Source organism: Physella acuta, unplaced genomic scaffold (genome assembly GCF_028476545.2).
Source record: "Physella acuta isolate Inbredline_101_S28 unplaced genomic scaffold, ASM2847654v3 ptg000566l, whole genome shotgun sequence".
NCBI lineage: Eukaryota > Metazoa > Mollusca > Gastropoda > Physidae > Physella > Physella acuta.
This window is the reverse complement of record NW_026732085.1, coordinates 415507-437822: the sequence shown is the minus strand read 5'-3', so window position 1 is coordinate 437822 and position 22316 is coordinate 415507. Positions and strand designations below refer to the sequence as shown.

The window sequence follows — 22316 nt, the reverse complement described above, 5'->3', positions numbered from 1 at the left end:
AAGATTAATTCTTTGTTCTTCTATATTAAGCTCATTAATCACATTAATGATTTTGATTAAGAGTCTCACTAGTGATTAATTGTACTTTATTTTAATCTGCTCTGTTGGGTGCTTATCTTTTATCATAAAAAGTGAAGCTCCCCTTTTAGACATAATGACCTATAGGCAGAGGTGCCACAATGGGGGGTGCGGGCCGACACGAACTGCACCGAGTGACATCGCTTTGGGGTGGGGGGAGTGATATAATAGCAAAAATGGAAAATAAAATAAAAAATATTCCAGTTTAATTAACAGCTAGAGTTAAATGGACTTTTAAATACAAGTTTACACCACCGGTTGGATTGGGGGGGGGGGGGGGGGCGTGACACCGAGACGAAAATTTGTATACTACTAATAAAAATATCCTTGATAGATTTGGATTAATTATTCATGATAAATTACTATTACTTCTGCTCATTTAACACTAACTTGTAGATCTAGATCTGTCTTATATAACATATATTTAAATTTTAATGCACTTGAATAAAGATATTCATTTCTGCATGTTGCAGATAGATTTTAAAGTTTTCGATAAATAGTATGGCCGTTTTTAATTTAAAACAATCTAGCCTAGTGATATTGTTGTTATAGTTAAGATTTTGCTGGGCTACAAATTACTAGTCTACTACTAATAATAATTTAGTAGTAGTAGATCTAGAGGATAATTAATTATTTTCATTGTGTATTCCTGTGGTGGGGTAAGTGTTATAGTATATATTAGTTATAGTTTTCGGCCGGCTTTTGTCATTTGATTCTTGAAGTTTGAAGCCTGCCGTCCATGTTCATGGGGCACAAAAAAGGTAATCTATCGTTTTAGGTACGTAAAATCGGCCGCGACTAGTAATGTGAAAAACAGGTGACTCCTTACATTTTAATAATTATTTCACATTTTGAGGAGGATTTATGTTTTGAAAAATACAAAAATGTTTCCTTGTTTCATTTGTGTACCTGTTTTTAAAAACAATTGAATTAAAACTTTTCAGTAATAAATGAACACCAGCGATATTTCCAACAGATGCAACCACGCTCATTTACTATAGCAGCCATCTTGTTAAAGTTTTATTTTTATAGACTTATAGCGCAAGATTCAGGCGGAAGTCACTCTATTTTACAAATGGCTGCTGTTTATATAGCAAATCTTGCTTGCAGACACTGCTGTTTAAAGTTAATTTCGGGCCTATATTGATATATTTAGCCATTGATTTAGGTTTATTATTCATTTATCTATAATATTTGACACAAACATATCACAATATACTTCTATTACAGCCTTGACAATGAGGTAACGTTTTCGTACATTAATAGCCGCGGGCGATTTTACGTACCCAAAACGATAGATTACCCAAAAAACATGAAGTTCAGAAGACAGAAGAAGTTTTGGTACGTACAATCGCCCGCGGCTAGTTAGATCTAGTGATATACGAAGAAGTTACCTCATTGTTTAGGCTTAAAATTTTAGTAGATATTATTATACTTATAGGCCTAGTAGTAGATAATAATAATAAAGGGTAATCTATCGTTTTAGGTACGTAAAATCGGCCGCGACTAGTAATGTGAAAAACAGGTGACTCCTTACATTTTAATAATTATTTCACATTTTGAGGAGGATTTATGTTTTGAAAAATACAAAAATGTTTCCTTGTTTCATTTATGTACCTGTTTTTAAACAATTGAATTAAAACTTTTCAGTAATAAATGAACACCAGCGATATTTCCAACAGATGCAACCACGCTCATTTACTATAGCAGCCATCTTGTTAAAGTTTTATTTTTATAGACATATAGCGCAAGATTCAGGCGGAAGTCACTCTATTTTACAAATGGCTGCTGTTTATATAGCAAATCTTGCTTGCAGACACAGCTGTTTAAAGTTAATTTCTGGCCTATATTGATATATTTAGCCATTGATTTAGGTTTATTATTCATTTATCTATAATATTTGACACAAACATATCACAATATACTTCTATTACAGCCTTGACAATGAGGTAACGTTTTCGTACATTAATAGCCGCGGGCGATTTTACGTACCCAAAACGATAGATTACCTAATAAAGATATATATGAATAATAATAATTTAATAAACCTAACGAAGTGACTACTCGGAAGAAGATTTTTCTCCCCAACGTCTCCACTTAGTCTGCAAAAGATAGCTCTGCGCATGCGCAGTGACCTATGGCTAGGGTTTGATGCGCAGTGACCTAGGGTTAGGGATAGGATTAGGGTTGGTGTTAGGGTTCTGCTGTTGTAAACACACGCATGCACAGTACCATCAAAAACATCTCCGCGATGGCAAGTAGTAGTTTCTCTCCATTGCGCATGCGCATCTTTTTCCGGCTAGCATTGCCCTAAACCTAAATCAATGGCTAAATATAATTATAATAATAATATATCAATATAGGCAAGAAATTAACTTTAAACAGCAGTGTTTGCGAGCAGGATTTGCTATATAAAAAGCGGCCATCTGTAAGTTAGAGTGGCTTCCCCTGAATCTCGCGCTATAAGTTTATAAAAAAAACTTCAACAAGATGGCTATTATAGTTATAGTAAATAGGCAATGTTGCATCTGTTGTAAACATCGCTAGTTTTCATTTATTATTGAAAAGTTTTAATTCAATTGTTTAAAAACAGGTACATAGGCTAAATGAAACAGGGAAACATTTTTGTATTTTTCAAAACATAAAATCCTCCTCAAAACGTGAAATAATTATTAAAATTTAAGGAGTCGCCTGTTTTTCACATTACTAGTCGCGGGCGATTTTATGTACCTAAAACGATAGATTACCCTTTAATTAAATCATTATTAGGGTCTACATTTATAATTCATTACATAAGTCATTAATTAGTGACTCATTCACCCATTACTCTTAGTTACATTTACTAAGCCTACATCATCATCATCATTCCTTTGTGGCCCCTGGGGAGCAAAAGGCTGCAACTACACATTTCCAGCTGACTTGGTTTTGGGCTGCTCCCTTTAGAGAGGAACCTCCTCGACCAAGTTGGTGTTGGGTTTGTGTACTTGCAGTTTCTGTAGCGGTATATTTTTTACGATATAAGGTTGCTAGCCTTATGTTTCAACCCCCAACCTGGAGGACCAGGGTGTTAGCTTTGGTCTGATCCCTACCCATGCAGATCTTCCCTTCTTGGTTGAACCTACAAGGTTTACACTCCGCTGTTTAGTTTACTGTTTAACTTTAGGCTTTAGACTTAGAACTTAAGTTTAAGTTAAGTAAGATAACAAGAAAGATAATTTGGCCTATAGTTTTAAGTTTATATTTATTTTTAATATTTTAAGGTTATTTTAAAATATTGACAAAATCAGTCACAGTGATTGACAGGGGTTGGTGTGGTTGGGTTGGTAAAGCTCTTGGTTGTTAAACCCAAAAGTACAGAGTTTGAGCCCCCAGGCAGATGAGGTTCATTAGCTGCCTCTGGGGGCACAACGCATCTAGGAGAGAAAAACTCCAAAATCAAACAACTGCTGCCTTGTAGTTTGTTCTTGGTTGGAAGCAAATCCAGAAAGAAAAGCAGTCTGAAATCAGACTGTGCTCATATGGCACATAACAAGTTAACACATAATCCTTAATTGTATTGGAGGAAATCCCTTCCAACATTACAATTAAGAACGAAGAAGAAGAAAGTCAAATTGACTATGGTTCCTTCAGTAAATAAATAAGCATTTATAAATTATATATTATAAGCCTATTCTGTTAATCTTGTTAGACTTAGCTTTTTCTTCTTTAATGAAATACTGCTTTCATTTAAATATAAAAATTTAGTTCAGATATAAAAAATTACATTTTTTTTACTGCAACCTTTTTATAACTTTTTTAAATTCTAGAATCCTAAGTTGTACCACAGTTTATAATGGATGCCCAAATTCCAAAAGGGAGTCAATCAATGACTCCAACATCATTACCAAATATAGCTTGGTTTGAATTTATTTTGAATGAGAAACTGCTAAAGGAGCATTTGAGTCAAGAAAACCCAGGTAATTATTTTGCTAAATCATTCTTAAAAACAAATATTACATCTCATCTATCATAGAAAAATTGTATCTTTCCACCACACTTTTAGGGTGTGGGATGAGGCAGTGATAAGAACAAAAAACCTTAAATGTATATACATAGAAATTCCTTTGAAATTAATAGTAATTTTAATATAACAATTAACAAGGTATGAGATACTTCAGCTACAATAGAATTTATGATAAATGTAATTCCAGACCCAACTCCGTGTCAGCTGATAATTCAATTCTTGCAACAAGCTGAAATAGAAATGGCTGCAGTTGTTCAGGCATCCAACAACATTTCTCCTTTATCTGTAAACAAAAATGAAGGCAAGTCTTTTTTCCATACTTGTTTAAGTTTTGGTTTTTATATTTTGAAAATAACATGATTGAATATTAAAAAGTTTTTTTTTTTTTCAAATTAAATGTAAGTTTCTAAAAACTATTGTGTTCAATTGTAGAATCAAAAGTAATTGAGCCTACAAAAAAGGTTAGAGCACTTCGTCTCCTTGCGCTGAAAGTAGGCTGCCATCTAAAATGGAATCTTATTAATATGGAGAAAAGGTATGTCAATATGTAACTTATTTGAATAAGTTAAATGACATTTAATATAGCCATTTTAATAAATTAATTTTAAAAGTTATAATATAAAATATGATGTTATTATTAAAATAACAATATAGATTTTGTTAAACTAATATTCATAGTTATGCTGTACACAGTAGCCTATCATGAATTTATTTTAATTAATGGAATACCACAGTGGACATTTGGAGAGAAGGCTCAGGATTGAATTTAACAGATTTTTTGTAGAAACTTTGATTTAGAGTTATGCTGTGAAGTAAAAACAAATAGTCATTCAGCACCATTTGTCTAGTATCGCTTTTTATATTTCCATTGGCTAAAACAACTACTACTATTTTAACTGAACTATATATATTGCACAATAACGTTGTTTCACTAAAACTGTTGCTCATGTATTTTAACTCCAGCATCCCAACGCCAATCCTCCAGGCTCTGCTGATACTACTGCTACAAACTTGTGTCCCTAGCGTGATTGATAATATCCACAACCCTGACCTTGATGTGAGCACCTTGTCTCCACTGGGGTTGTTTGTTGTCCATTTGTTTCACCGATGGTAAGACTCAAACCTTATTTTATTGGCTCAATGCATCTTACAAATAACTTAGCTGTATAAGTGTTGAAACCAGAACATCATAGATACCTGTTTAGACCTGACTGTTAATATAAGAGGTGAAGTAGAGTTCATCTCTTTTAATTCGACATAAAGCGATAGCATTGTCAACGCAAGCCAATCCACTTTCACTTTCCCTAACATGAGTCAGATACCCACCAGAGCTGGCTAAACTTAGGGACATCCTACAGAATTGACCATTTGAACATTATAGGGCACTTATAAATCAGCATATTTGATTTTTCAAGTCTATAAATTAATTTGAATATCATATACTGTGATTAGTAAGAAAGATGCAATTCAATGTTGGCTAAGAAACATAATGTACAACTTTTGAGTTTATAGTTGATGTGTGACTGAGCCCAATTCACTATAAAGGACCATAGCTTTAACTAATTGTTTCAATAACACTGACATTCTCTTGACAATTTGTATCACAGGTGTGTGAGGAGTGTTGTAAGAGACAGTTTCCCCAGCAAACCCACCAAACAGAGCTACATGGCCTTGTAAGTGTACATCCTGTTATTGGTTACATTACAGCATTGATCCAACAGTTATTTTATAATTTAGCTTCCTGTATTGCAGTTTCCTAAATCATTCTTGTTCTTATTTTTTTCCTTTAAACTAAAAACAATTTTTAGATTTTATATTCCCACCTCAGAATGAACTTTTAATGCCAAATATGTTTTTGGTTTATTTTATACCTTGAAGTATTTTCTGAGTTTTATACCTTGAAGTATTTTCCGTACTAATTTTATTAACTTCTACAGACCTGGTCAAATAGATCCAAATATTGTAATGGCGCAAGCTACCGATACAATTATTAGAAAGGTAATATTTCCTTTAGAATATTATGCACTTGTAATACCGTTTAAAAATACATAATTTTTTACAATGTTGTAAAAACAAAATTTATTTTTAAAATATACTGATTAGGCCTATATAATTAAATTTTTTTTTTTTTGCAATTTGATACGGTACTACTGAAAAGCAATTTTCTTTCAATTGTAGAAATTTAAGTTTCTATGGACTTAAATCTAACAATTATTTTCCATATGTTTTTATTGATATTTGTCTTAATACCAATTGTATATAGACCAGAAGCTACTGCCATATTCTGCAACACAATTTTTTATTCAGTTTAAAGAGGAGCTGGAGGCATCCATCATCTTGTTAGAAAATTGCCTGAATGTCTTGGACTCAACCAGAGCCCAGATGCCCACATCAGATTGTTTTCAGTTGCCACAAGAGGACAGAGATGAACAGCTGAACTGGGGGAACACTAAACAGGTGGTAGCTGAGGAGATGATATGCCAGGTACTAGTAGAGACTTGCTGTTAAAAAAATTTCTTGTTAGGCCTTCTTTCTCTCCTGTTACATTGTCATTTTTTTAATTTTTGTATGTTAACTCATCATATTGTAATCATAAATTCATTTGTAAGCATTGATTTATTGCTTTTTTTCAAATTATTATCTTTCTGGTTATAAATATATTTCTTTGACTTGTTCAACTGTATACCTTTAGTTTTTAAAAAATTAGATCTCTGTTTATTCATCTCTATCTATATTAGCATAATTAAGTGACCCACATAATGTAGATAAATGTAAAAGAACTGAAATGACTTGATCCACAGATCTGCTTTGATATTGGAGCGGTGTATTTCTACAAGTCTGATTACAGGAAATCTTATGAGAAGTTCAGACTGTCCAACATTCTGTACAACCAGGTCAGTGGGATCAAATAATCTTTCAGAATGCTCTTCACTGATTTGACTGTATAGTTCCCTTTTCGAACCACATAGTCCATGGGAAAAGTGAAGTAGAGGTCACCTGTTTCTGTGAACACTTTTACTTTCCCTAACGTGAGTTAGGTATCCATTAGAGCTGGGTAGAGTCAGGTAGACTCTACTGACTTGAACTTAGATTTGAACTCAAGACTTTCGGGTTAGCAGTCTTAACACTTTACTTCTAGGCCATGCCGTCCCTTTGATTTGACTATATAAGCATATGGAAATATGTTTACCAGTAGAAAGAATTTTTTACAGTTTGTGGCAAGATGTTTTTTTTTTTTACAAACATCCAAATAAATATTATCTGTGAAAAAGAAATTGTCTAACATTAAATGAAATTCAATAAATTTTCTGTCCAAGGTAATATTGATTACAAAACAGAACCTTGTGCTGCCTCTACAATGTCCTTTTGTCTTTACTTTCTCCTAAAGTCAGGTTCTATCAAGGCTGGTTAAACACCTTGAGATTATTTGCAGCAGTAGCTACTGTCCTTATTGATATATTTTGACTTAACATCCACACTAAGCTAATGAAACTCTTAACATCCATGCTAATCTTATGAAACTTTTAACATCCACACTAATCTAATGAAACTTTAACATCCATCCATGCTAATCTAATGAAACTTTTAACATCCACGCTAATCTAATGAAACTTTTAACATCCATCCATGCTAATCTAATGAAACTTTTAACGTCATCACTAAGCTAATGAAACTCTTTAACATCCACCCTAATCTAATGCAATTTGCAGCTTACAGATCCAGTCTACTGTTACATTGATCTGAAGAGGCTCCACGGCTACATGACCAGCTGCAGCAGTCTGCTAGGTGTCACAGCCGACCTGAAAACTACGTCCTTGTTTGACAGGGCTGAGCTGGCTAGGAGGAGAAATTTCCAAGTCAGTTGTTTGTGTGTTTCAGTAATATCAACATGAGACACGTAACCTGGGTCTGGGCTGTTATGTTGTATCACATATAAGATTGTATTGGTCTTAGTGATTTGCTGTTTGTGCATGATTTTGAAGGCTTTTTTGTCCTGTGTGCATTTCTGTTGTTTAACACCATACCTTTTTTTTAAGGGAATTGTTGAGATCCTGAATGAAGACAATCTTAAACAAGAATTGGACATGGCGTACCGTGGGAATCTGCAGGATGAGATTTTTAAAAAAGGGTGAGAATACTTGTTGTTTCTCTACTTGTACAGTTTGCCCTGCCTCTACAGTTAACTTAGCCCTGCCTGTACATTTGTACTTAGCGCTGCCTGTAGATAAGAATATAATTTTGTCAGTCAACAGCTTTGTGTATCATATTATACCGCTTGTCAAGACAGGACGCTAGTCAAAATATTAAAATTGATTTAAAAAAAAATATATTTAATGTTCTTTTATTAGGTTGTCTGACCTCCACATCAGAGTTTACCTGTCTAATGTGATCAGGTCAGCTTTACAAGGTAAAGCTCTCGTCTCACCTATCTTGGAAACACTGAAAAATGCTCAGCAAGATGTTTTGGCTTTCACTATTCAGGTGATTATACACTGTACTACATGATACAAATACAAGCATTAAATATTATGTTTGTTTTATTGCATCATATTGTATCTCAGATGACAGAAGATTTAGTCAAATATCTTATATTCTTTATACAATATCAGGAAAGTCTATTGTTACACATTGTTTCATATTCATGGAACTGTACAAAATATTTTTTTAGCTTCTAAAAGATGTGCTTAGAGGATCAACTGCTAACCAAAAGTCAAACTTAAAGTGTTTTGTTTGGTAAGTTCAGCTTACATTTGTAGTTTTTCTATGCACTTATTTAAGTAGTACATTGATTAGATAAGTATCCTGTCTTGATGCAGTCACCTTCTTCCGAGCCAATTCCTAAGTTGTATAGGAAGGCTAACTGGTACTAAAATAATATTGTAACTCTGATGAGTTATGTTTTCTTGTTCTCTGTGGCACATCAAGATTTTCAATACCCAGAGACTAAAACTTATAAAAGATGATAAAAATTATTTTGATTTGTTTCCAGTTTTTCAACATCTTTTGTATTAGTATTTAATGCAAGTAGTCTTCCATTTATAGTTTCCAAAATTTATACTAATTCAGTAATATGTATTGAGTATGTGTACCTTGTGATGCTAATTATTGATATAGTGATTTATTCTTTTGTAATATCTGTTGTTAAATATTAATTTTAGAATAAAAGACCTTTCTTCTTCTTCGTTCTTAAATTTTGAATATGGTGGAGGATTCAGACGACAAGTCCAACTTCGTGGACAAACCGGACTGTGGTTTCCAGTTTGTCAGGTGTCCCATATAATTTTTCCCTGAGTGGGGTGGGCTGGGGCCAGTGTCTGACTCTTGCCTGGCCATACAGAGTACATTCCTGGAGTACATTCATAGGATATCTAATAAAAAACATCTCATAAATCCAAGGAAATGACTTCAACGGCGAGCATGGGGCGCTATAACTCCAAACCCGGGCAGATGGGGCTCGTTAGCTGGGGACAGCAACCCATCTAGGAGAGACAACTCCAAAATCAAACAGCTACTGCCTTGTAGTTTGTTCTTGGGTGATCAAAGGCTATGGAAGCAAATCCAGAAAGAAAAGCAGGCTGAAGTCGGAGTCAACGGGCCATCTAGTATGGCGCATAACATGCTGGCACGCACTGCTTAATTTTATGATGGACGAAAGAAATAATAAAAGACCAATAAAATAAATTAAAATAATATAAATAAATTAAAAAAATAAAGTAAAATGTGTCAGCTGAAAATATAGGATGAGTAGTTGATTTATATTAAGTAATTCTCTTTGTATCAACCAAAATCAGTGTATTTAGCATTTATGCCTTGTATGATAAGATATATTTTAAAAGTAAACAAAGGCATCATTACAATAAGGCCACCTCAGGTTCATGGCCCTCCCATTTTCTATTTTACAGATTTAGATAATATAAGTGACTCATCGGCTGGGCTGTTTTTATACACACTCACTACCTTTCAATTATATGTTTTTGTATGCAGACTACATTTAGTGCTGTTGTAGCATTTAAACATTATGATGTTAAATGCAACATATGGGGAGGACAGGACCCCCACCCCCCTTCCTGTCCACTTGAGTTTAACAGTGCACTCTTTCACTCAAACATACAGTCTTCCTATTTAGCACAACTTATTTAAATGATCAAACAACAGTTTATTGAATCACAGTGTCAGAAAGAAAAACTTATTTTATCAACAGGAATGTCATAGAACTTCTACCTCCAGATAGCAGATTCTCCCGCCAAGTCTTGACCTCCGAGCTGGTCAGTTATTTTGATGCAGCTGAGGTGGCAGAGCTGTCAGTTGATGAAGATGTCAGGAACAATTCCTACTTGTTAGAGATAGCCATGGATGACCCAGCATCTATGACCAGCATCAATCCGAATACTCGAGGTGGGATACATAATTGGTGTTTTTTTTGTTTTGTTTTTACATGTATAAGAAAATATTATGGTCCATTTAAGGACAGCGGGGCTGTTTTTTTTTTTGTTGACATTGGGTTCATAGTACATTAAATAAAAAATCAATAAACAACTGGTTCAGTAAAACACTAATGATTTTTTTACAATTTAGATGGTTTATTTATATGCAACACAATTTAATTTTGTTCAGTAATGTTATATTAGCAAAATAAATAAATAGTGTAATTTTTCAAAAATCTGCCAGATTTGGCTATCAATAAATAATGACTTTTTAAAAAAGTTTAGTTACATGGTACAGCATTTTAAACATTAGTCACTAATATTGCTTTATTAACAACATAAGTAAAAGTAAAGTTCCCTTTTGAACCTGATGGTCCATGGGGCAAATTATTGGAGTTTGTATGGAGGGATAAAGTGACAGCACTATGACCTTCCTTCCTTATACGAAACCGGCTCAGAAGGTTGACTTCCATTAGCCAGGCAGGCCTCAGTGTAGCAAACTCCGACCAGAAGATTTTCCCACACATCGGTCACTACTTCCGTCGGCTCTCACCGGGCTTTCCTTCCCCACCCACCAGACGCGGGACGTCGTCCTACCGCCTGGTACCCAGCTTGATCGTGGGGGGCGTTCGGCCATTCTTTGAACCTAGCGCATACAGCTGCCTTTACTTTCCCTAACATGAGTCAGTAACCATCAGACCTGAGTGAACTCAAGGACGTTTTATGGATTTGAACTCAGAATCAAAATCAAGACTTTAGGGCTAGCTGTTGGATGCTCTACCATTCAACTACGCCATCCCATTAACAACATTATGGTTAATTTTTTTCGATCAAGTAAAATGTTATTTTTATTTACAACATAGAGTCATCATACAACATGAGTGACGTTGAAGGCCAGCTGCTCTCTGTGTATGACCCCAGGGTAATCAAAGACATTCTCACTGAGCTCTATGAACACAGGCGACTCAATGCTGCTCAAATTCTTTCTCTCAATGACAAGGTAGGCTGTCAGAATTTTTCTAACCACATTTGTCTTCCTCGATAAAACTAGCACTGCTAACTACACTATTGTTATTATTTTTTTAGAATAACACCTTGAGACAGAACAAATAATTATCTTGAATAGCATTAGTATGTCATGCTGTTATATTTTTTAACTATTTAATACAACAATATCCCTCTTTTTGCCACAAAGGGAATAAATGAATTATGTACCATAATCTCTTGGAGAGTTTTAACCAGCTCAATGAAATGTGCTTGTGTTGCTCCTAAATACAAATACATGCAATTTATTCTGTTGTAAATCTGTTATATTTTTTCCACTCAAATGAGTAAAAAAATAAGTAAAGTTCCCCTTTCAGACCTAAAAATCCATAGGAAAGATGTTATATAAATGCAAATAATTTAATATACTATTGTTTTCATGTCCTAAATGTGCTTGTCTATTCCACAGTGGAAAGTACCCAAAGAGTTAAAACAAGTCCTGGATCTAGCTTGTTCAGATAAGCTGAAAGAATTTGATCAAATCTATGTTTATCTTCTGATTGCCAAAGCCAAACACTGCATTGAACTGAAGGTAATACTAAGTTTTTTAATCACTTTTTAATTAAGATGCTCTTTTTAAGTCAACAAGGGGTGTGCAGTGTTTAATAGAGTGTGCTTTTAAAACAGAAATTTTTAAATTTTTTTTAAGGGTTTAACTATAAAAGATTAACTGTTTTAAAATTATTTTCTAATCCTTGGATGTTTAATTGTATTTGAGAACATATGACAAGGTTATGTTTTGTTTTGTAAAGTCCAAGGGTTGGCTACTTGAAAGACTTTTACTCATTTAGTAGAGCTAATATATAATTATATAATAATTTTTTGAAAAAAGATCAAAGGTTGGCGACTTTCATATTTAGTAGAGTTAATTTATAATTATACGATAATTTAAAATTATATTACCAAACAGCATGAACTCATCCCAACATAAAAGTTTTTTTTAATGTAATGAACCACAGATTTATGACAGAGCTCTGCAGCTCCTGCCAGTGGCTGAGTCCATCCTGGCCAATACATCCATAATGGCCGCCAAGCATGTCAGGTGGCAAATGTTGTTTACCCAGCTGCATCAGTACAAGCTGAATGACAGGCCACAGATGAATGTGCAGGAGCTGGTGGTGCAGTGTAAGCAGTGTCTCACAGCCATCAGGCTGGGTCAAGGTGGGTCAAAGTTCATGTGATCTTTTTGTATTGGTAGGTGGCTAGGTCAAGGGTTATGGGAGTCATCAGTGTGTAGTATTTCATGTGGTTGGGTTAAGGGATTGTATTATAAATGTATATTTGCTGGGTGTAGGTTGGGACTATGTTGTCATGTTATTAAAGATTTAGAATGTTTTCTAACATAAGGGAGAAATTTTAGCTTGTTTAAAAAAAATTCCTGCAGTATAAAGTAATTTCTTTTTTTAATATGTGTACAATCCATTAAACTGATATACCTGAATTCTGCATATGTGCAGACTGAAGTTCTAAGGGGACTCATATGTTTATATTGTTTTTCAAAATAAATTTCATGTGTGATTGTGAATGGGCATTGTTTATAAATTATTCTCCAGATCTTCAGCCAAGTAGAGAAATAATAGAAGAGTGTACAGCTTTTTTATGTAACTCTGGAGAATGGCAGTATCTATCTGACTGTAGCAACACAGGAAATGGTTTTGTTGAGGTAAATAACTTTGTCCAGCAATGCTGTTAGTAACTATTAATAGTCTTTTTTTATAATACAAAAAACTCTTACATATAAAAAAATTAAAGTTCCATTGAAGTAGAGTTAATCTCACCTGTTTTCTGACCTTGGCACATGAAGGGATAATGTGGTCAGCACTATGCCCTGCTGGCTTTACTTTCCCTAATGTGATTCAGGTACCCATCATAGCTGGGTGGACTCAAAGATGTTATATGAATCCAGATTTGAATTTGAGACTTTTGTGCTAGCAGTTATTTGCTCTACCACCCGAGAATGCGTCCCATCACTCTAACGTATCTATCTTATATAATTTTAAAATTTAAGTATTTCTTGCAAGAGCAATTATTTTAATAAACCGCCTCTTCAGTAAATATTGTAAATTACCCTGTTTTTTTTTTGGGGTTGGGTAGTAAGCAACATACCCAGCCCCTATTACTTTCACCCACTTAGCTCAAGTACCTATCACAACTTAACACTCAAGGCCATGAATCAAACTTGGAAGTCTTGGCATAGTAATCTTGTGCTTTAGACATCACCATGCAGTTTCATAACACCCTGATTACAACTTATCATTTGTCTTTCAACAATGATATTTCAACAGCATTTATGTTATTTTATTAAGTCAAATTTTAGTTCAGCCCTGATAGATTTTAGCTAATTGTTCTAAACTATTTCTACCCAGTTTTCACATCTGCTGGGTCTTTTGATTCGAGATATCCAAGAAAAGAAAAATGTCAGAAAACAAGCCAGGGACTTATGGGATGCTGTTTTAGTCATTTATCAAGCAGGTTAGTGAGACATCTTAGAAGAAAACCTGGCTAATGTTAGCAGTCACGAGTCATTAAAACACTTCCCTTTTAGATCTAAAAGGCAGAATAATTAATAGCTCTTTGACCACAGCCTTTGAAGAGATTGTCATGTTAGCTATAATACTCTCAACTAGTATGTTGTAATGATTTTAAGGATGTAAAAGCATTTTTTCATTTTTATCACAGAACAAAAACATGGAAGATACTTTATTATTATTACTGATGTAATTATTGTAATCATATTCTTGTTATGTATGCACCAAATAAACCATTCTATACACTTAAAATCTAATTTAAAGCTTCAATTATCAAACTGTGGCCATTATCTCAGAAAGATTTCCTCACTCTATGTTCTTATCTTGTGTCAGGAAATGGGAAGCGGCAACATGATTCCAGACAACAGTGGGGAATCCTCTCAAAAAATGAACTCAACAACTTCATGCATAAAATGAAAGACCAGTGTGCTCTTTCCGTTCTGATTTCCTTGTTCTGTAAGCTGTACACGCTCCTGTCATCCAGCGAACTGGTCACTGATTACATTTACCTCTGGCCAGCCGCTATACAGTCATCTCTAACAGCAGGAGTGGTGGAGGAAAGTTTAAAGATCCTGCTCTCTTACAGTTTGCTGGTGGATCCCACACAGCCCTCCTGGTTGCGCATAAAAGCAGATCTACATTTCATCCAGGACCAGTTTTCTATGGCTTTGAAATTCTATCTGGAGGCGGGGGTTGTTGCGACAGACTTTTTCACCTGCCCCGTTCCCCGTTCAATATACGATGATGTCGTGTTCCGCCGGATGATAAAGTGCTGTTCGTACCTGCAGTGCCACACACAGGTAGCTGTTCTGTGCCAGTTCCTCGAGGAAGTAGACTACAACACCGCCTTCAAGGCCTTGCATGAGAGAAATGTCTACGATGCAATGGACGCTTACTACTGCTGTATATGGGATGTGAGTATTCTAGAGTTTCTTGTCCACCTGCACACAAGGAAGGGTGAGGTGGAAAAGCGCCAGACAGCTATGCAGGCGCTCACGCAAATGGACCTCAATTCTAATAACCCTGATCAGATACAAAGGCGAGCTGTGCATATTAGAAAAACTAAATTTTTACGAGCTTTGGCCAAACAGTATTTAGGATAATCAATTCAAAGGGCTATAAAAAAAATCTTAAATTTTATTGTAAAAATATTTCCACACCTGAGGAGTATTTTACACCTAGCATTTGTTTATAATTGAGAAATGTATTGTGTTCTTAGACACAGCCATCAATGATTGTTAATTTCACCTTGTTTTTTTTGTATTATTGTTTTAAAATGAAAATAAAATTTGTAATTATTAACACTTGGTTTTACACTTTTTTGCAACACCTTTTTTCTAATATTTTGATTGCTGCATCTGAATAATTTGAGAACTGAGAGGTGAAGATAATTTTGATCCTTGGAGTAAGATAGGATACAACGTCCTTGCAAAATATCTCCATGATTGAAAAAAAGCATGTCATCTATGCAAGTCCATGCCAAATACAAGGTATGCTTGATTTGGAATTGTACTCTAGTACATTTGAGTTATTTGCTGGCAAGGACTTCAATTTGTGTCATGATGATGGACAAGAGTTTGCTGTAGTCCAGCATCTAATGGACCAGTCAAAGCACTATATTAAAATGACCATATTTACTAATTTAGTTATTTACCCAAACTTCATGACTGCATTTGGTACCACATGGGCTAAACAAAAGTAAATATTTTCCTCTTCAGCTTTGTCTTCACTTAATTGCTGGCTTAAAGTTTTTATATGAGCAGACATATTTTTTAGATCAGCATCTTATAATAAGAACTCAATGCTTAATCAGAAAAAAAAGGAGATGTAAATTTAATAATATTTTGATCAACAAGCGTTCATTTTATCAATAATTTATTTTATGTTCTGGTTATTTCTTTAAAAATTGTATGCAAAGATGGAAGAAAATAGTTTACGTGTAAAGCAAAACCTACTCACTTTTATGGACATAGTGCATAAACAATATTATCTTTTCAAAAAGAAATTGTTCGGAAGAATAAAACATTAATTTTTTTACTCTGTCTAACAATATGCAATATAATTAGTTCAGCTTCTGGTCCCCACGTTATTAAGTTAGTTTAAGCAATAAAATCACAAAAAAAGATGTTGACACATTTTATTTGCATTCAAGAAATATTTTGTTTTTAAAAGTTTTTAAAATAGCTTTACACGTATGGTGCCATGTTTTAATTAATTTAATAAATCACATGTTAAATCAGTCCCCATTTTAAAACAATACTCCCTATTTCGAATTTTTCAAATAGGAACAATAACTTAAACACTGTTTGGGTCTATTGGAAAGGCCATGACGTAGTCATGCATTGCAAATTTCCACGTACAGAGCCTGGCCATTCTGTCAAACTGGTTTCTGTTGTGTTTGAAAAGCCTCCCTATGGCTGGTTCCATGCAGATATTGCAATACGGGTCTGTGAGAAGTGACTGAATGCTGATTAACACTTTGGAGATGGTCAGAGCTAGGCTCCAGTTGTGATGGATGGAGTCTAGGCCCACATCTCCGTGACGAGAAATGTTTGGGTGGAAAATTTTGGTGATGAACCTGACTTTGGGTGGTCTCATGGGATAGCTGAGGGAGAATGATATAAAAGAATGAAAATCAACACACCAAGAGTTTATTCTTTCAGATTACACAGTTCAGGGATGTGACTTTTCCGAATTTTAGCAGAAATCCGATTTTTCCGCTTCAGCTGCAATTTTCCTCCGCTGATTTCATTTTTGACGAATTTTCCTGCTGATCTTCGATTTTTGCCGAAGTTTTAAAAATTAGGAAAAAAAACACAAATGACCTCTACGGAAACGACCAACTTGCGCATTCCATATATTTGTATTTGAATGAAGAATTTTTTTTAAAAGTTGTTTTAAGGTAAACATTAAATTGCAAATAGACATGACTTTCAAAGTTATTTTAGAGTAACATAAACTACTTTTATTTATAATATTAGCTATATTAAATGATTAATTAGAACAGTAATGGCGTGAGACTGTTTTAACTGCGATAAAAAATAGATAAAACATATTGAGTTCTTGTCCGAAGAAAATTTCCTAATTTTTTTCCTGGTCTGGTCACATCCCTGACAGTTGCTTCCCTTAATAAAAACCATTGGAAGTTCCTTCCCTTTTAAAAAAAAACAACACAGCAAGTTGTTTTCCTTTATTAAGGGCCAATATTCTTGAGTCACAATCTGTTTTACAGGAACTTATGATAAATTTTACCCCTTCAATTTAAATTATATCATATTTAAACAAATGAGTAAAATACCAACCTTTGTGGAATTTGAAGATACAAAAGAAACAATCCTCCTTCATAGGGACTACCCTGAGGACCTGTTATAGAGGCTTGCCAGTGACAACAATGACGATCTAAAGGCGTAGCTTGAATGCCCTCAGGCGGATCAGTTTTTAAAGTCTTTAACTCACTGCGTAGTCTACGATGCCTCCAGGAGTTTTCTTCTATGGGTGGAGTGCTCTATAAACAAAGACGAAAGATAAAACTACATCAGAAATGTAAGCATAGAAATGCCAACATGTAACAGAGCTGGACAAAAAGACTTTTAAAAACTGTAGTGTTAGTTGTCTATTTACCTGCAGCATCATACTCTCTAAACAATATCGACATGGGGAGCTCAGCAGCCTGGACAAAAGAAAGATAAGCAACTTAAACATACTTTGTTTTTAACCCAAATAATAAAAATAACATGCTGAAGAAAAAGAGTAGTACAAAAGTCATTAATAAAACACTGAGAAAAATTATGTAATCACAAACGATGAGATTAAATATCAAATATGATTGTGTTAAACACTGAATAGAATGAGGAAATCTAGACCAGGAAAGGGGGTAAATGAGGCTACACAAACCAGTGAGTAGAAAGCACAAAATTATAATACTTACAACTGGCTGTAAATTGTTTTCCAGCAGCGAACTTTGTACTGGAGTTGAAACAATGGCCAGCGGAGCTGAATGAAGTGTTTCCATTTTGACTGGGAAATTTCCCCGTCCAGTATCTGTCTCCACCTGGTGCAGACATTGCCAGCCACCCAGAGCGATATGTCATCCAGATTTTTAAACACAAGCAACAAAACTGAAAAGAGATTTCATCCAGATTTTTAAACACAAGTAACAAAACTGAAAAGAGATTTCATCCAGATTTTAAACACAAGCAACAAAACTGAAAAGAGATTTCTTCCAGATTTTTAAACACAAGCAACAAAACTGAAAAGAGATTTCATCCAGATTTTATATCTGCATAAATTACTTAAAATATCTTTTTAAAGTAATCCTTTAATAAGCAGATTTTATTTTAGATTTTTTTGGTTTATTCTAGAATTGTGTTTTTAGGCTTATCAAAAAAGCTATAACAAGATAACTATTTTTCAGTTTTTCAAAATATATTTCAACAATTAAATCCACATTAATAACGCTTTAAGAATGAAGAACTCAAAATAACCAAAAAGGGGCAAAATGACTACAAGTAAATCTAGATTTTACCTTCAGGTGGTAGTGAGTCAATCAACCCAGCAGGGATGCGGTCAATTTCTCGGGGTGAAGTCAAAGCATTTATTCTTTCAGTTAATTTATCAGGTTTATGTCGGGCTGGCCTCTTAGCTTGGTGATAAACCTGAATATTAAGTAATAAATGAATGTAAACAAATAATTTCATTTCATAATGTCATTAATTTAAAAAAAAAATTTACAACAAAGAATCGTAGTTGACAAATGGAACCAGTTTCTTTAACTATACTAAACTACTAAAACAAAACATAAAATTTAAAACTGAAAAAAAAAGACAATAATAAACTATAACTATAATACATTTTTAGAAGATTTTTTGCTGTCTCACCAACTAAAACTACAAGAATTTTTATGATTAAAAAAATGTAATGAGTCAAACCTCTCTCTCCTGAATATCTCGACTAGCATAAAAATCTGTCTCCACTCCTGGCTCTTCTGTTCCAGAGTCATCAGAATCAACTTTCTACATGAAATATTGTATCTGTTTACTAACTATATGAACAAGATGCTTACATCTTTAGCCCTCATGTTTTATATACATTAATTTTTTTATACATATATAAAGTTCCATTTTTAAATTAATTAAAAGTTAATTAGCTGCGATATTCATTATTCTTTTACTAACAATTTCAATTGTATTCGGTTTTTTTTTCAAAAGAAAGCTAAGAATGTGAACATAAAAAGTTTATTATAATTAAAAAACAATATCCATTTAAAAAGTTTATTTGAAACAAATGCAATATGATGTAAACACTAAATAGCCCATGCCCCGCTTGTGTTTACCTGATTATAGACTCTGTCTCCATCATCCCCCTCCTCTTTCAGCTGAGACGAAAACAAAAAGAGATGACATGTACTGCAAACTGGCTGTCCAAAGTTGCCACCATAAAATCCAGTACACATCATACAATTTTCATACTGAAAATGAAAAACAACAATTTTTTAGTTTACTATGAAAAAAGCCACACATTTTTAGTTAATATAAGAAGAAAAATCCCTAATGAAATTTGATACAATGAATTGGTATTAATCAGCAACTGACAATGAGTTTAATTTACTTGTGATCTTCAGTAATGCTCTGAATAATTGTTTTGCTGCATTAATTAAACATTTGAATTTTGAAAAATGCAAACACTATTTTTTGTACATTTTGTATTCAATGAGAGATAAGTAAATAGTGTTTGGTAAAAAGTAAAACAATTAGGATCTTTTTGTTGCTATATTATAACCAAAACAAAATAAAGACATTTTTAAAATGTTTTTAAGTATCATTAAGATGAGACTGATTAGATAAAGTGTCAAAACAAATTAGTAATTAGGTCAATTTATAACTTCTGTTGTGAAAAAATTCCCTTTAAATGTTAAGCCAAGTGCTGTTAATATTAAACATTTTACTATAAGTGTCTTTTACACTGTATATTAAAAAAGTTTCAATAAATCCCTGTAATCTGGGTTTGAAGAGACTTAAATAGTAAATAATCTCATTAAAGCAGAGCTTCTGACAACACAGTCCTCTACCATTAATATCATTACTACCTTATTATTTCAAGGGAAAGCATGCAGCAACAATATCTTTCATGGTCAATTACATCTGTGATTTATTTTTATTGCTACATTTCAATAAGTATATAAGGTTTTTTAAATAGCAGTATCTACTTATTAAAAGATAAATGTAATTTTTTTTAAATGCTGCAACAGAGTCATATAATATATGAAATGTATAATCTCATACATTAGGCCTACTAATTAGTAATTTATTAAAAGATAAATGTAATTTTTAAAATATAACTTTTTACTGCTGCAATACATAATACAATCATATAAGCCTATGAAATTAAAATGTATAATCTCATAATTAACTAATTGACCTATTAATTAGGGGTCATCCAATTCATACATCTATGAGATCACGATTCCTATGACTTTTTAGCGCAATTTCCATTCTGGAGAATTGCGTTTATTAACTTGTCATTTCTGGGAATGTCCGCAGCTTTAAGTCGTATCTCCTCCTCAACGAAGCAATATCGAGGACTAGTTCCAAAAGCAAATATGTTAAGCAAGTTCCAAGGATGATTGTGGGCCAAAAAAAATTCCCGGAATTCCTTCCTGGATTTCCCGGAAAAGCCAAAAAACCTCAAAAAAATTCCGATTTTCTGCCCATATCTCGGCAACCAGACCACTTAGCGACTTGAAACATTTACCAATCGATTCCTGCCATAATTTAGAACAATATTGCCAAAGAAAGTTTTCAAAAATATCCTTTTCGGTCACAAAATTTTTTTTTAAAAATTACATTATACATAATACATTACAGTACTATATAGCAAAATCGGCAGTGGAAGGCGAAGGAGAATGAGGGTAAATCATGTGACCTGGATATGTGACCTGGCTAGCAGCGAACTGCGCGGGCTGGCTTAGCAGCGAACTGCGCGAAACGCAGGCGAAGGAGGAGGATTCATGTGACCTGGCTTTGTTCCCGTGTGTGCTTTACGCTACGACAGAGCTATTTTTAGATAACATAAGGAAATTGCGCTTAAATTGTCACTAGACTTTTTAATAACTTGTTTACTACCCCACTCCCCTCCGTCACACATAGTAACAAAAGGCCAGACCCACCCCCCCCCCCTACCCATCTAAAATGACATCACAACTCAGCCTACAGCCTCCTAAAACTGCTGTTTAATTTTTGTTTAAGCAACTATTTCTTCCTATGTAATTGACTGAACTCAGTCAGCATTAAGTATATTAATCAATTTCAATTTACAAAAATACACAACATGCAATAATTCAGTTTCTAACATAACTTTTTAGGAATGCAAAAGTCATCATTAGTGTAACGCCATTCAATCTGGACTAACTCTGAACTGTCTGAATTCTCTCCCCCATCAAAATTATACCCCCCCCCCCCCCCCCCATCTCCAATTGGTGTAGGATGTTATTTAATATTTATAGATGACCCGACAAATTAAAATGACTGTTGATTCGAGTGTTGAGGCTAGCCATATTTTTACCACTACCAAATATTTTAAAAATTTCAACTCTTTGGTGGTACCCACTACTACACTAGTCGAAGCCTAGCCGAGCCCTAGCCTAGGCCGAGCTAGACAAATCTCAGGGCCTATCAAGTTTTAATTGTTTTATTATTTATTTATTAATAATATTAATCTGTCAATAATATTATTTTTATTAATTAGGCCCTAATATTAATAATTAATATATTAGGCCTAATTATTAATTTTTTATTAATCAGTCTGACTGAACTCAGACTCTCAGAGTCTACTGTCACTACTGATGACTACTGACTGAGTACTTGCAACTTCAACTTGACTTGGTTTTATTATTATTTATTACATAATTTCATTCGTATCAAGCGGGCATACAATTAAGCATGACAAAAGTGATTGACATACATCAGACTTCAGAAACTGTGCCAAAGCATGCTCTACTTCTTTATCACTTTCTTCATTTGCTTTTCTTGCTTCAGTGATACAGTTGTTTACGTTCGCCATATTTTTTTACCAAGCCTACTACCAACTTCCGACTTTACAGCGATGTGCATACACTTTGCGCTTTCTACGCGCTCAATCAGGCTTTAAAATTAAAAGCTGTTTTGCTTAGGCTTAAAACAATGTTTTGATTAAAGTTATTAACCGTTTATATACAATTATTATCTGATAATTTGGTCTAAT

The 22316-nt window shown here is 33.9% G+C and overlaps 2 protein-coding genes across 2 annotated transcripts; one reads left to right on the top strand and one right to left on the bottom strand.

The window, feature by feature from the left end:
- The first annotated feature begins 642 nt into the window (after positions 1–642).
- LOC131946637 (integrator complex subunit 8) lies at positions 643–15365 on the top strand. Its single transcript, XM_059307577.1, has 20 exons — positions 643–737; positions 3885–4034; positions 4269–4382; positions 4514–4616; positions 5045–5191; positions 5689–5754; positions 6019–6079; positions 6389–6565; positions 6883–6975; positions 7792–7938; positions 8119–8210; positions 8431–8563; positions 8751–8815; positions 10284–10477; positions 11370–11506; positions 11960–12082; positions 12510–12711; positions 13104–13213; positions 13917–14022; positions 14412–15365. Exons 2-20 carry the CDS (start codon positions 3911–3913, stop codon positions 15179–15181), a joined length of 2964 nt encoding a protein of 987 aa, XP_059163560.1. The 5' UTR covers positions 643–737; positions 3885–3910; the 3' UTR covers positions 15182–15365.
- Positions 15366–16197: 832 nt separating this feature from the next.
- On the bottom strand, positions 16198–22153 carry LOC131946613 (uncharacterized). Its single transcript, XM_059307522.1, has 8 exons — positions 22038–22153; positions 19411–19545; positions 19007–19090; positions 18604–18733; positions 18007–18196; positions 17700–17748; positions 17381–17583; positions 16198–16683 (listed from the first exon to the last, which is right to left on the bottom strand). The coding sequence occupies exons 1-8, from the start codon at positions 22134–22136 to the stop codon at positions 16374–16376; spliced, it is 1200 nt and encodes a 399-aa protein (XP_059163505.1). The 5' UTR covers positions 22137–22153; the 3' UTR covers positions 16198–16373.
- Between the last annotated feature and the right edge of the window lie 163 nt (positions 22154–22316).